At 39.3% G+C, this 16,091-nt stretch overlaps 1 protein-coding gene across 2 annotated transcripts; it reads right to left on the bottom strand.

Moving 5' to 3' along the window:
- Positions 1–3,791: 3,791 nt before the first annotated feature.
- syt10 (synaptotagmin X) lies at positions 3,792–14,030 on the bottom strand. 2 transcript variants are annotated; one of them, XM_084701518.1, is made up of 7 exons: positions 13,829–14,030; positions 12,246–12,648; positions 9,948–10,509; positions 6,751–6,871; positions 6,191–6,362; positions 5,365–5,521; positions 3,792–4,696 (listed from the first exon to the last, which is right to left on the bottom strand). In XM_084701518.1, exons 1-7 carry the CDS (start codon positions 14,028–14,030, stop codon positions 4,625–4,627), a joined length of 1,689 nt encoding a protein of 562 aa, XP_084557644.1. In that variant the 3' UTR covers positions 3,792–4,624. The 2 variants fall into 2 exon arrangements, with proteins under 2 accessions (XP_084557644.1, XP_084557645.1); XM_084701519.1 differs by having other exon boundaries at positions 5,392–5,521.
- Positions 14,031–16,091: the final 2,061 nt, after the last annotated feature.

Genomic DNA, 16,091 nt, shown 5'->3' with positions numbered 1-16,091 from the left:
AAAGCAAATAGTGTGAAAATGTGTTGTGGCACAAGATATTCTTTATGCAACCTCAAGTACCTGTTATAAAACCATCTATTTGGGTTTAATGGGATGTGATATGACATAACAGCCTGTCCATCCTTCCACATGTAATGGTCCTTATAATTGACCACGTTCCACTTCAGTGTTGTGAACCAGTTAACCCATTGTATCCCTCGATAAATCCACACTCGACTAAGATTAAGGCTGTGTCTCTCCACCAGTCTTATAACACTGTTTCTTGCCCACACGTGTCATTGTAACTGTTTTGTAGTGTTTATTTTTGCACTTGCATAACATGATCTCTACACCTGACAGTTTCTTTGTCCGTCAAACTGTTATTATACTTCAAGAGTAACTGAACTCCAACCCCCCTTTTTTTTTGCTAAACCCTTAGTGGTTATACGCATGTCTAAACTCATCATTCCTGGTCTTGCTTCTGATAAATCTGTGAAAGTATAGAAACAATCTGAAGGTTTACACTTTACAAACAAATTAAGGTAACATTATAACTGCCATGTCACTCCCAAGCATTGCCTACAGTAAAAGCATTGCCCACAGTAGAAACAATGCCTACAATCTTTATTTTTGTTGAAATGTACATTCATGTGTACATTATTCATACTACTTTAGAATCAATTAGTATGAATAATACCTACCCAGAATAAACAATGAGATGGATAAATCTTATTAAAAATCATCAATTTGCTGAAAACATTTTCTTTAAATGTATTCCTGTGTTTCAAGTGCATTGTTGATGACGGTTGCAAAGATAGTGCAATAGTCCCCAAGTCTTCCATAAAAAGCATGCCTGCTGTATACCAGACACAAACACCCAGGAAATTACAAAGCTTTAATTACATGCATCAACATGTGGAGCTATTAGCAAACTCTGACCAAAGATACATCAAAATGCTAAATAGGGGTTTACCAAAAAAGGGAGCTGGTGGCTTTCATTACCAAGGAAACGACTGAAACAGCGATGTCTATCCATTAAATGGGATCAAAGGCATGTTCGGATATTATGTAAAGATCAAAATGTTCCTTTTTAGATTATGACCATCAAAAAGAAACAGATGACAAAGAAGAAGGAAGTAGCTCTATACTTTGAGAGGTCAGAATGTGTTCCAGAGACAGTTTGTCCTCATTTGTCCTTTGATGTTGTTAGCACATGCTCTGTTTTGATGTACCTGGATGGAAATAGCACATCGTTACCAAATCTGTTACATACAACATCAAGATTTCAAACCAGTGGGCTACACTGTGGGCTACACTATCTCCAGTACGACCAATTTCTATTGATTTAAGAGTTTTAAACAAACAAGTTGCTATTAAAAGCAGATCTAAATTAGTTGAACAATGGAATCCTAAAGTTTTCTCTGCCTTTGAATTAGTCTTTTTTCTCTTGCGTAGTTGCACACACAGCAAGAACCTTTGAAGCTGGTTCTAGGCTCTGTAATTATCAACAATTATGTTCTCCAAATGGGGGACAACATATAATGCTTTCCTGTCCAGGGGAGGAGAAAAGCATTTTTTCTTCTTGGCCTTTCAGCGCGCAGAGAAACAGTTTTAATGGAGCGTGTGTCAGACACCAGTAGATGAGCGGAGCGACGGGAGAATAAGTGGAAGCTAGGCACTCTGTGTGAGTGGCGGCTCGGCAATTAAAGTGACAGGCCAACACAATGATGGTGACACGCCCCACTGGCCGTTGCCAAGGGGCGGACGGGCAACGGAAGGCCCCCGAAGGTGCCTCGCATCAATATCACCTTCCACTCAGGGACTGAAGTTCTGTAGCTAATCAGTTATGAGACGTAACCTGTTTGGTAGGTGTTGCATCGAGGGAGAGTAGTGTGCTTCTCACAGTACATGGCCTTATTGAGTGGAGACAAAGTCCTGTGGTACCTGTGCTTGGGGTAAGATGAATATTCATTAGGTGACTGAAAAGTGTTCAATTGCAAAAAACATTGTAAGATGATTGTTTTGACAGAAATGAATTTCTTCTCAATGTTATCCAGATTGTTTACTGTCATAGCTGCCATGCCACTTAATTTGAACAAAGACCCTAACATCTTAAAATCAACATATGTAGGAAATACATGAACAAAATTACATTTTTAAAATTCCCTTGAATGAAAACTCTGTCAATTGCTTTATATTTAATTGATGATAAAATGTTCAAGTACACAAATGTACTGTATGGCATAGCAGTAGAGAAAGATTAAAATTATACCACAGGTACATATTAACATGTGGAATATAATGTGAAATCAGGGTTTTGATCAATGGTACACGAACAACAATCAAATCCATTTTGCTTTTGGAGCAAACATCAAATATGTGTGAGAATGTATAGTACATTAAAACATGTATTAATGTATGAGAATATAAGGTAGTCGGCATGGGATGATTCACAATTTTCACTTACCCATAAAATCACAATTTTCTCTTGCATACAACAGCTCTAAAGAACTAGGTTGCAACCACTCTACCATTTATATGTGCACCACTACTTTTAATGAATATAGGCCACTTTTATTTACCCCAAAATTCAACAACTTGACAAGGATGAATAATTACATACCACTCAGAGGTCCATTAGGTAACTCTTATCACAAAGGAATATTAAACTGTAGACAGTAAGAAGATCATCTTGCCATTTCACAGCTATTTCATTTCACCCAGAAACTTCAAATCACTTATCACAAGTGGACTTGAAGCTTTACATGTTTAATGTTTTATTTTGTTAAAATACATAGGAAACACACAGTAAAATCATATTTCAAATATTTACTGCAAATTGTTACAAAAGTTATCACAAACTGTACACTTCATAACATGTGGTTACAGTTTCTGTTCTTTCTCAGTGGGTATTTTCACATAATTTCAGCAGATACACACTAAATTCTTATATAGGGATCATCCAGAGAAAATTTAGTTCACTTATATACTTAGATTAGTTTTCCACCATTGATACTAACTGAGTATAAATACAATGAAAAGCACAAGCTTGAGCTGTACAAATTATCACCAAACACTCCATAGAAATACACATTTACTTTTTGATCGCAAGAAGTATACAACAACAAACGCTCTTATGTGTTTTCTTTTAAATATATACAAACACTTGCATTAAGAGGTGTATGTACAAATGTAAACATAGTGTATTGGCATGTATAAAATACTATATCATATATTAATTTAATTTCACTTAAGTTTGACTTGTTCAACAATATTGATATAATACATTGACATGCATGCTACAAAGTACAAAAAACCATGAGTTTTAATCCTGGGGATAGTTAGGGGCAATAGCTAATTATTATTATGTGCAAAGTAAAGTTAACAGTTCATAGCCTTTAAGTATGTGCTATGTTTGTTTTGTATTATTACTTATGTGTAAATCAGAAATATACTTTAAGACAGAAAGGTTCTTTACTTTGTATCGTATGGCTTTCAATGAAGCACAAAATACTGTATAACACAACCAGTATATTTTTTTAAAGAAAGAAAGTCTAACTAGTTGATGTACAACAATTTAACATGAAAGAAGCTTGGTTGTTTTATGTTCATTTAGCATCTTTACATACTTAAACTTTCTATACAGCCAGCCAACTAGAAGAAAATGTCAAATTAAATGTATCTCATTATTCATGCCTTCCAAAATTAATTAATTAATTTTGATTAATAATAATAGATTGTTCATAACCCTATTAATTAAATTGTTTTTTTTTAATCTGAAAAGGGAATATTTATTAATTTAGTTATTGTGCCTTGCAGACTACGCATTGTACATTCCGCTATGTAAAAACAGCCTGCTACATACTGGCTACTGTTCAGCTACTTACTTCACTGCAATTTTGAAAATCAACAGGTTTTTGAAATAGTTCAGCCAAATAATGTATGCCTGATACGGTACTTTGTTAAAATAAGCATAGACTGTCAGTTGCCAGGTGGCAAAATAATGTGTATACTCTGAAGGATGTCCACCCAGCCCTATACGTTGAGACCACCTGTGTTTATATTGGGGACTTATTATTCACAGTCTATTTAGGCAATGTTGAGATCATGACATCGAGCTGAGCCCTTTAGTATTGCACCATCCAATGTGAAAATGGCAACTAAAGAACTTTAAAATATGCTCATATATATACAGTAGCACGTTTGCCATTTAAGGAAGTTCCTGTGCAATATTATTAAATGACAATTTACTTAATTTAGACTGCAGGAGAGATATTGATGAAAGTTAAGTCCTGGAATGTATTTTCTTTAACAATTTTCTATGTAAACCTTGCAACTTTGTTAATCCACCAACTGCATGTGATAAAGATCAAATGCCTAGGCAGCTCTTCTGTAATGTAAATTAAACAGTACCATTACCAATTAACCATACTTGGAACAAAAACTAGCTACCAACTTCTAATGAAGATAATAGCAAAAATGTTTTGTTGGCACTGCATTAATGAACTACACTCACCCAAACCATAACCTCTTAATGGAGGAATTGCATATTGTGCAATGTTTTATTTAATTGAGTAATGTCTCATAACACCTGAATAAATAACGTTATCCTAGGTAATGTCATATTTGGTTCAACCTGTCTTCTTCAGGGCGTCAGAGGAGGTTTGGGTGACGGACAGGAGCCCTGGCTCTCGAAGCTTGTTGCTCTTCCAGGCCACTGTGGAGAAAATGTGAAACTGTTTAATATCTGTAAGTCTTCAGGATTGAGAGACAAGTCCTCTATCTGCAACTAATTGGTCATCATTTTGTTTTACAAATGAAATTGCAAAGCTACTTGATAGTGCATGCACAATCACTATTGACGGAACCTGTGTCCAACCATGATAAGAGTTCTTAATGTCATAATGTTTCTATCAAGGATATCGTCTTGTGACGTCTTTGCCAGAGACTATGCTCTCAGAGCTACTGCCAGACTTTAATTAGAATTCTCACTTGTTTGCACATGTTTGAGAGTCCCACACTGCAACCATAGATAATAAGAGATTGATAGACAGATAACCCAGTAATGGGACCTAATTCAATCAATTTCCCTGATCAAACTAACCAGGGATCATTACCAGGACACCATGTATCCAATTGATCATTTGGACTTTGCCCATGTATGATAATTATAGTCAGGGTCAGATTTCCCTCTCTATTCTGGCACAGACAACATCCTTGTATTCTCATCAAGCTGTGTATTTGTATTAATTGACAGGGTATTTTCCAAAGCTCTGTGATTGGCTGCAAGACATGTTTCTGTATGCTTAGATAGCCATGTGATGCAGCTAAGCAGAGTGGGAGCTCTGAAAAACCCTGCAATTTATTTGTTGTACCTACTCTTACTTTCAGGAAAAAAGAACAGGCTTCTACCTCTCCCAGGGCATGCCAATGTGTGATGGGCTTGCGAGGATAAGCTAACATCTCATTCCAGTGGTCACGTCCAAGACCCTCAGTCTCTGGGCCTGTGCGACAAACACCAATCACCTCGTTGTGTCCTACCCTGTAGATATGACACACACACATACATGCCTCATATTGAGTCATTGGGTTAAAGCAGCCTAATGTTACAGTCACATTTGATCAGATTTTCTACAATGTTTAATTATTCAGTTTTTCTGCTTCTTTGTCTCTGTTGAAATTCAAAAGCAATCAAGCACACTGTGTAATATGTGCAATTTTGTCTTCAAAACACTGCATATAAATCCACACAAAAACAGGTAAACAAACATGTACAAATAAAGTTGTGTATATAAGCAGATAGCTAATCAAAAAAGCTTTGAATCAAGACAATGGATTCACTCAAGATGTCTTTGTCAGCACACAACAAAGCTTATAGAACCTAACAACCACAGTACATTTAAGTCTGATTAAATGTTTCAAACGTGTAATTGCCAATATCAGTAAATTATGGGGCATCTGGGAGACATCCACTTAGTGGTCATGATTAGATTGTATATGAGAACTTAAAGTGGAAAGTTTAGTTTGAGAAGTTTACTCCAGTTCAACTTCACTTAATTTTTCATTCCACTTCTCAACTCATTGACTGCAGTAGCAGTTGGCTATGATTACACTTAAATGGTACGATCCCTCTTACACTGTAATCTAAAGCATCATTATGTTCAGTATGCAGAACAGTTACGTTTTCTTCATAGGGAAATGTTCAACTCACCGGTCATAGTCCATCACCATGATAGACAAGCTGACTTGTTCTACGTTCTCCGGAGGAATGTCAAAGATAATGGCTTCGTTGTAAACTGGGTTGAGCGTGCTCTTCTTTGTGGTGGTTTTCCTCTTCTTCAGCCTGCGTCCGTCACAGATCAGAGAAACCTTCACGTAGGGGTCTAGAGACACAATACCTTCACTTTTTAGGAAGATGCAATGGCGTTTAATTTTAATTTGATTTCACATTTCACTTACGATTAACTCACCCACATACATTAAAGACATGTCATGGAAATGTGTTTCCCTGTTTTTTCTTATCTTTGTACGTTTACATTTCTACATTTATCAAGTGTTTTCATCAAAGCGATGTTCAAATGCATGACTTGATTGCAGCAGATTATCACGGACTAGAAGTTAGGTTAATACAAAGGAGCAGTCTGTATTTAACGAGACAGAGCAACAATAACATCATCTCAACATTGCAGTTGAGTCATTGCAGTCATTACTCCATCATAGGATACTGTGTTGTTGTAGCTGTCCTGGTCATCTGTGCTGCTGCAGCCTTACCTGAAGAGCCTGTGATGTCCATGGCTTTGAGGTTCCTGCATTTGATAACGGTCAATGTCATCCTGCCTGCCGTCGGAAGGTAGCAGAGCGAGTACATGATTTCTCCAAGGTCTACGCTCTCCTGGAGACAAACAAAAGAACATATTTAAGATTGATTGAAGTGCATAAACGTGCATTTGTGTAATTGGGACCTCACTCAAGGTGGAATATACAAATGAGTTTTACAAAACACGTAGGAGGCCCCATTAGTGTCTGCGTATGCTGTTAAACTCATTTAATATTGCTAATTGCATATTGAACAACATAAAGTAACTTCTACTCTCCATAGAAATGATAATTTTAGAGCATGTGAGTATGGTACCTCTGAGAGTACAATCCTGTGGACATACAAGTTATGGCAGATTAAAAAAGACATCATTGTAATACATAATTGTAATACATCAGAGATACTGTTTTATTGGCCATGCTGTGAGTATAGGTTCAGAATTATATTCTGTGTAAGTACAGTTCGTCCACCATGAATATGTTTCATTTTAGAGAATGTTATGAGATTTGTTAGTGAATCATCAATTTTTAATAATCAATGTAAAAACGTTATGCCAAAGGTACTTATCATGAAGGAATCAGGTATTATCAGGCAGTGGATGTTCTGGAAATTGCTCTGGAAATTCCACTTCTACAATAAATCGGCATTTGAACACTCCGAGTCACCCCATCTCCACTCCTGTCCCAAATTCTTGCCACAAACCACCAGTCGTGCAAGGTGAGGATCGTTAATGTAATATTTTGGTGAATTATTCTGATTTGGTGATTATGTTGTCAACATGGAACTGGAAATAGCCTGGTTTAAAGTACAGGAGCCTTGAATTACAGTAGTTATCTTTTTCCAGTTGACTGGGTGGTACTTTACAACCAGTCATATCACTGAAGAAAAAAATACAACACTTGATAACACAAAACTACACTAGCATTTTTGGGAAATAACAGTTCAACTCCTTGAACTTTGTGATGCCGACAACTCAGTAATAGTCTACTCAGTGTGACAACAACAACATCAATTATGAATGCATAAATACCTCATTTGAAAAGGACACTTTGAAATTGAGTAATTACTGTGAATTTGAAAAAAAGATTATTTGTTGTAAAAAAAAAACTGTCAAATGAAATTGATGGTAGGCCACCATTGTTATAATGCCTCCAAAAAGCCATAACCTCATTCCACCTCAGACGGATGGTAATTCAGGTAATGTAACTGCCAAAAGATTGCATGAACAGGATCAACAGTCACAGAGGGTTGATAATGGAGCTAAACAAAGCAATACACAAATAATAGAAGAACAGAAGGAGACAGAACAGTGGAGGGCAGAAACCTATCAACACAAAGAGTACAATACACAAAGAGACTTTCAGCATTTATGTCTGTAAACAAAACAGGGTTACTCTACAGAAATATTCCTGGAACGAGAGATGTATCCCCTGCCTCCACGTTAAAATAAGCTGTACTTCAAATGGTATACTTTATTTAAGCAATAAGGTACGAGAGGCAGTACTTTATCGCCAATAAAGTATGTGTTCAAGGGTGTTGTTAGGCCCGACGCGCAGCGTGTAATTGCGTGGCTACGAAGCTCAAATTAAATAAGTGTAGTGTAGTTAGCAACTATAGACCTGAGCTTCCGTCCAACGTTTCAGTAGCTAGACCAGCCAGTTAGCACTGATAGCACAGGACAGTGCAATATTATTGCTCAAAAATTAACCGAATGTTGCTAGTATAGCTTGCTAACCAATAAATTGCTTAATTATAATACGGGTGGTTGAAATCAAGCATTCTGATTGGTTGAGAGTGAGTCACGGGGTGTGCTTTATTATGCCATTAATTAAAATATTGGCAATTAAAATGGAGGAATATCAAATCTATATCAAATCCAGCCTTGCACCCCCACCCCTCACCTACAGTCTTCTTCTGACAACCGTCTGGTGGTCCCACCTCTCAAGAGCCCGAGCTCCCAACCCAAGCTCTTCTCCTGTCTGGCCCCTCAATGGTGGAATCTACTCCCCACCTCCATCAGAGACACTGACTGTCTCCCCACCTTCAAGAAAAGGCTCAAGACGCACTTGTTCCGGGAATAAAACGGTACTTAGGAAAGATTTGCTGGACCTGATGTTATTTTCCTCCAGGAACATGATGACTCTTGCTCTTGTTGGTTAGTTGTAACTGATTTAAATTCTAGTCCTCGCTGTGAAATATATTATTGTTGCTTGCTTTTCTATAGGTACACTCTTTCACTTTTGAGGTTCATGTTGTTTAAATGTAACTTGTTGAACTGCATGCTCTTACGGTTCTTACCTTCCCCTTCCCAGTGACCTATCATGTTTGTAAAGCTCTCTCTTGGAAGTTACTTTGGATAAAAGTGTCTGCTAAATGAATGAATGTAAATGTAAAAATATGGCTTGTTTAAGGCATTAATGAGCTACGCATGTACTGTAACCCTTATCTCCTAGGTTCATGACCAGCACTTCCTAAACTAAGGCTTATCATACTCAGTCCACACTGCCCGGTTCCTAAACACTTAGACTGATGTTGTCCAGGAAATGTTTTGAGCCGGAGGAAACGTTTTTAATCAAACTGTAGAAAGATAAATATGGCACCATTTGTTACTCAGTGCAACATGAGGTTATGGCTATAACTCTGTATGTCTATAATTTCCATGAAAGTCTGTTCCAGGTATCCAAGTATGTCCAGATTAACTAGTGATAAAAATAGATTGCAGGTACAATCAAACAAGCAAACAACAAGCACACCCTTTCTGTGATGAAGGTGACTCAAAGGAGCAATAATCAAACTCAGAGCAAGGAGAAAAAGTGGCAACCATTCATCAATTCCAGGGCAGGTTAGATGGCTTATAAGGCCACATCCTAAAACAGAAGATGTTGATAAATTAATGAGTAGGTGACAAATGGGCTGAGTTACATGTTACGCACGAACACACAACACATATAATATTCATATTTAGATTTTTCACCACAAGAATTAAGCATGTACTTGAACCTGTTTATTTATTGAAGCAATCTACTTTAGGGTAATTCTTCACTGATCATTGCTAACTCTCGAGAACTCTTCGCAACCCAGCCCTGACCCCACATTATTCTCCCTTGGGTCAAAATGTTCTGAAAGGGATGTTATATGAGGTCACACTCACCGTAGTGGCGACGTGAATGTCCTTCCAAACCACTGCCTCTCTGGACAGATCGGACAGCTCAAAAAGGTTGTCCACCACCACCTCTCCGATCATGTCATGGCTGGTGAAGCGGTCAAAGTCGTAGACGCTGAAGTGCAGCTTGCGGTTACACAGCTGGTCGTACTCCACGGGGAAGCAGAAGGCTTCGTCGAACGTGGGGTTGAGGGTCTTGCGGTGGACTCGAGTCTGGAACTTCTTCTTCCTCTCTGGCAGCAGGTAGATTTTGACGTAAGGATCGGAGGTTCCTGTGAAGTCCTTGGCGGGCAGCTCCAGGGCCTTCAGGATCGTCACCACCAGCGCCTGCTCCTCGTAGTCGTATCGTAGCGAGAAGCTCAGCTTTCCACACGTCTCCACCGGTTCTTTGGCCCCGTCCTCCGAGTCGACAGACTTCTGTTTGTAGAGCTCTGGCTTGATTCGTCCGATGCTTACCGTAGAGGATTGGCGTATGGGCAGGGTGTCCATACTGAAGTCTACACTTGTAACATTCATCTGGCGAGGCAGGTGGCGGCGGAATGAATTGTGTCTGAATGAAAAAAGGTTGGTATTAAATGTGGCCAAAATCATTTGTGTCTCATGTAGCCTGTCATTTAATGCCTTTACTTTGTGCTAATTAACTATGTTTCATTCATTTCATTCAAATCTAGATTCACTTGTGGTTTCCACCAAGATTATCAAGATAACTTGATATCATGGACTTAACTGTGAAGAAGAGCACTTCAACTGCATGAGTTTTGTATTTCAGATCTTTATCAGAAGATGTCTAGAACATCTTGAGCATGATTCCATTCACTAATAAGTTACACCGGTTGTTCAAACCATTCATCTTTTTTTACCTCTGGTGTCACCTAGCAACTGGCACTCATTTTTCCTATGCCACAAGAAGATCACAAGAACCTACAGTGTAACCCGTTGCAAATGTCCAAACCTTGGCTGCATGAAACAAGAGCTTAGGAAAAGAAACATCAAATTGAACGATTCCAATTCACTACAGCTAGTGATATTAGATTTTTTTATTCATGTTTAAAATATTTTATAAAAGGATCCCTTATTTCTGTATGAAGGGATCTTCTGCATAACATTTGTTGCAATGTTTATGTAAATACACAGTACATGGGACAAAGCTAAGTTGTTCACTTTGTACATGTCCTCAGATTCATGAGCAATCAGCAAATTAAACTTTTAGATAAACACAGCATGGAAAGAATTGCATGAAAAATCAATCAACGTTAAAAGAAAAAGTCTGTAAGTAGTAGGGAGAAGAAAAATACTAAATGATTAGGAGATGGGGAGAAGTGGCAACATAAAATTAGTCATTTCGGTGCCCGCCTCATCAGTGTGTGATTTAAGAGAGCCTAGATTCAAGAAATTACATTAACCTTCCTAATGACAAACATTTGCAAGCACGTCTCAACAATGGCTTCCCCTGAGAGACCAGTTGCAGCTGCTTAGCTGGTCTCAGTAGGAATTGTGCCCTGCAGCACGACAGTTCCTCCTATCCCCTTACAGCATGGCAAATTACAGATGTGCTCGTTAAAACAATGTCCCCAAAAACATAGAGAAAGCGCGCTGATTGTTTAATTGCAGGGATCGTTTACCGCCGTTGCCATGGCAGCGTGACTCACGTGCACGCCCCATGCAGGATGTGGCCATGGGTGATTACAGGGCTTGAACTAGAGCGAGGGGGCGTTGTGTTACGCTGCTTGAGAAGCCTGTGGGGGTAGGCGACCCTCCGAGGTCATCCATGATGCCACCAGTCACAGTGTTTTAAGGTCACTAGTTGTGATTGGTCATGAACTATCATGTCACTTAACGGTTGTCATGTCATGAACTGTCATGTGACTGTCATGCCATGCTCATGGTTTTTGGTGTGCTGTTTGTGCATGGGAAATGTAGCATATTTTCTCCCTTTTGTCATGCTTGAAAATAGCTTGTTAAGTATAAATAGATGGACTTACATACGCCTCAACATCCTCCCTAGATGTTGAAACTTGCTAAAAGCATGCCCTTACAGTTTAGAGCATGTTTACACATTCTCTCAGCCTCTTCCTTACCACTCATGGATAAATAGACCCAGATGATTGAACAGAGAGCCTTAGAGATTGGGACACTGCAGAGGGCACTGGAGATGAGAGTAGTGGGGATGAGAGCCAAAGAGATGGGAGTTGGGGGATTAAGGCATTGAGGATGAGAGGAGTGGGGACGAGAGCACTTAGGATGATGGCTCAATGGGGATCAGGGCCCTGTCCTGAGGCAGTGTACCTGGAGGAGGAGGTGGGTTCAGTGGTCTGCCTCTGGATCTTGGCCTGTTGGCTGAGCCTCTCTCTGATCGCTGTCTGCACCTCGGCGGGGATGTCTGGAGACGTCTGGCTGATCTTCATGGCCGCCTCCAGGAGCTTGACCGAGCTCCGCCCGTTTAGCTTGACCTCCGGCACCTTCTTCTTCTTCTCCTCCTCCATCGCGACCTTGGGCTCGAGGACCGGCGGCAGGATGGGTGGAGGTGCTTCGGGGAGTCCCACCCGGAGACCATTGTTGTCGGCGTGGGATGAGAGGGCCTTGCTCCTCCAGATAGGCCAGCACAGCTTCCAAAAGACAAAGAGAGAGACTACCAACAGGGCGAGGCCACAGAAACCCACGACCACAGCAAGGAGACTGACAGAGATGTCTACAAACAACCAGGGAGAGAGGGAGAAAGAGAGAGAGAGATAGGTGGAGATAGACCGGGAGAAAGAAAGAGAGACATGAGGAAAGGGACAGGGAGAGAGAAAGACAGCGAAAGAGAGTGGGGGAGAGACAGAGACAGGGATAGAAAGAGACAGGGGAGAGAGAAAGAGCAAGAGATTGTGCAAGACAGAGGAAGATAAGATAGATAAGAAAGCAATGGACAGAGAGACAGACAAACATGCAAGAAAGAGAGAAAACGAGAGAAAGCAAGCTGTGAGAAGGCAAATGCACTTCTGTTAAATTAACGGGATGTTAGAAAGTCACATCTTATTTAAGCACATAGATCTTCATCACAATGGGAAAACATTAAATTGAACCAATTTTGTCTGGATTCATGGACAATCGCTTTCTACATGGTTTCATAATGTAACCCACATTACCTTTATAAACAGACGGCGCAAAACAAGGTTTCTATATAGCAATGCTTTTCTATAATTATTTTAGCTTTCTCTTATCCATTATACAATTAAAGTTACTCAGATTATATTGCACCGTATATTATTTACATCCAAACATTAAACCTTTAGGAATTCTTAATTGTAGCCTACTTTTTAAGTGCGACGACTCAATAGGCTACTTTGACAGGTAGGCCTATTGGCCGCAGACAATACACGACTAACCGCAGACATCATGTTCTGCTGGCGTAGATCAGAGTATCGAAATAAATGTAGCTTATGATTGAGCATATTGTCTTAAAACCACACAAAACATCCGACTCCGCTCACGATTGACTACTTTTATGTTTTACCTGTTGAGTCTTCAGCGTGGCTTGCGGACACAGCCTAAGGAAATTCACTCCGCATTATATTGCGAGGAAATTCCACTCCAAAATATTTCCCAATCGTATTGTAGCTTAATTTAACATAAAAGCACCTAAATCCTTCACCTTCTCATTGTCCATTCATTTCCCCCAGGCCCACCCAATACTGACAGATTGAGATCGACCTACAGCAAAGACAAAAGTTGCTTCAGAAAGTCAGCTGAAGTTACCACTACGCCAACAGTTGCGCCTCAAAAAAACGCCTTAGCAGCCACTTAAGACCAAATAAACCAAACCGTAACAAAGGGGGAAAGCAATCTTGGGAAAGAGTAATAGAAAACGTAAATAATTTCCTATTTACCTGCGTTTCCTTTACCTGGTATGCTGCTTTCAAGGGGAAATATATCCGAACATTTCTCCCGATCTACATGCCCGGCGAGACACAGGTCCGTTACAATTTGGAGGGCCCTTTGGCACAAGCTAATACTGTCCTCTGTCCGGACACTCATGTCTCTCCGGTTAAGCCATTGCACGTTGGACGAGCCGGGAGGGCGGTGATTCATTTGGCCACCTTGAGCGCCGCTGAGTGCAGCCTGTCCGCACCAGATACTAGAGCGCGCGACGCGTCCACATCCATATCCTCTGCGCAATGACTGGTGTGTCTGCTTTCACGCCTCTTGCGCATTAACAAAAGATGCTTAGCCCTTCGCGTCCAACCCACTACTGTCCAATAGTAACGGAGGCTTGTGCAGCATCAACAACACTGGATTTAGAAATTTACTGAATTGAAGCACTGACTACCGACCAGACTTGGTTTCAGTTAGTGATTAAATTTTAATTGTGCTCTACCTAATGTCATCGTATAGGTTTCGGTTGTTACTGTCTATGCGACCTGAGACGGCATATAAAATCTAAATAACAATGTAAAAAACATTGTAATTAAAGTTTCACTGTAAAATACATTATGTCTACTTGTTGCTAGGTCATAATCAGCTATTCACTGCCCCCAGAATAATATGAAGGTTTCAAAGCAAAAAAGCTACAGAATATATTCAGTGACAGTTGTTTGCCGATTATGCAAATGTCCCAAAAGGGATAATTACATAATATTTATAACGTTTGTAACACTGAGCTATCAATCTAACCTAACCTGGTTACAACTCAGGTTTCGATTTAAACTAGAATCCCCCAACAACCTTTTTTATTTCATGAAATACCATTTAATATGAATTTCTTGATGCAATTATAATCACTATTGTACAGTCAGTGTCAGTGTGTTGCACAATTGCAGATGTGCATACCATGGGGATACCTGAAACAGTAATCATTGTTTTCTTCTTCAAAGCTTATGACCTAAAGGGAGAACCTAGGAGAAGCAGACTGTCTCCTAGACAACGCTCCAATCATTTTTGAGCAGCTTTACTAGAAGAGGTAGGATCCTTCTGGATGATCGTGTGCAAAACTGGTCAATCATCTCTGTATCTACCAGGATTAACTAACAAATATAGCTTTTTGATTTATTGTGAAAGTCTAAGTCAAACTCCAGGGGATTCATGTGTTTTCTCATTCTAAATTGAAATACTGAAGATTTCAAACGAAAGCATTTTACAACTACTGCCCAGGCTTTTGCCAGTAAAACATTTATTAAACGTGGTCATGGTAGTGCGCCAAATACATTTGTGTTCAGACAGGAGAATGATTTTCTGTTTGATGTCATGTCTGTGTTGTCTGACTTTCATTCTAGAATGGTGCAGTCTGTCAAGGCAACACAGAATCCATCCATCCGTCTCTAAGCAACATTTGTCCATTCTGTTCATGAACCAAGTCAACCAGCACTTTGTGTTTCAGAAAAGCTGAAGCATGTTTGTTACGGTGAAATGAACTAAGCACTTTTTAGTTCTGGTGCATTATCCATAAACTGAGAGAAACGCAGAGTTTTGAAGTGAAAGATAAAACACAAGAACAACATTCCCTCAAATAACGAATGTCAGACCCACTGAAACTGGAAAAATCGTGCTGAACTTCAAAAAGAAAAGGCCTTTCAAGTGTCAAAATCAGCCACAGCCCCCTACATTACCCCCCAAATCTTAGTTTAAAAAGTTAGACATGAGGTATCATGTTGAATAAAAAGGCTTTTAACAAACTTTGCCAGAAAACAACAGTGTTGTCAGTTAACTGTTGTTATCTCTGAACATGAAGTTGCTAATTAAGCTGTGAAATTAATTAAACTGTTTTTTTTTCAGTTTGTTGAGCTGAATGTAAGGTTTATGTGAATGTTAACTGTCATGGCAATTGCCAGGAGAAGTGCCAGTGAACAAGATGGGGGAATTGTTATCTGGCTCATAATCTTCCAAATGATATTCTTCTGCAAATTGTCTTCCCAGAGCTTTAGAGGAAGAAAAAAACCTATAGAATATAATGACAAGGATGCTTCCTATAATCTGAGGTTTGAGAAAAGAATAAGTGTTATTTAATCACTGCTGAAAACATTGCATGTAAAAACATGGAGCAGTGGTGCTGCCAGTCATTGTGTGCCTGAAATTGTTTCTGGTAGAACTGCATCCGTTGACATTAAGCGAGACTGAAGTCAGCAACGATTTAATCATTATCATTCATGAGCAAAA

Source organism: Hypomesus nipponensis, chromosome 7, assembly GCF_054491055.1.
Source record: "Hypomesus nipponensis isolate SF chromosome 7, ASM5449105v1, whole genome shotgun sequence".
Lineage (NCBI taxonomy): Eukaryota > Metazoa > Chordata > Actinopteri > Osmeriformes > Osmeridae > Hypomesus > Hypomesus nipponensis.
Note: the sequence above shows the minus strand (reverse complement) of the source record. Positions and strands in the feature narration are given on the sequence as shown.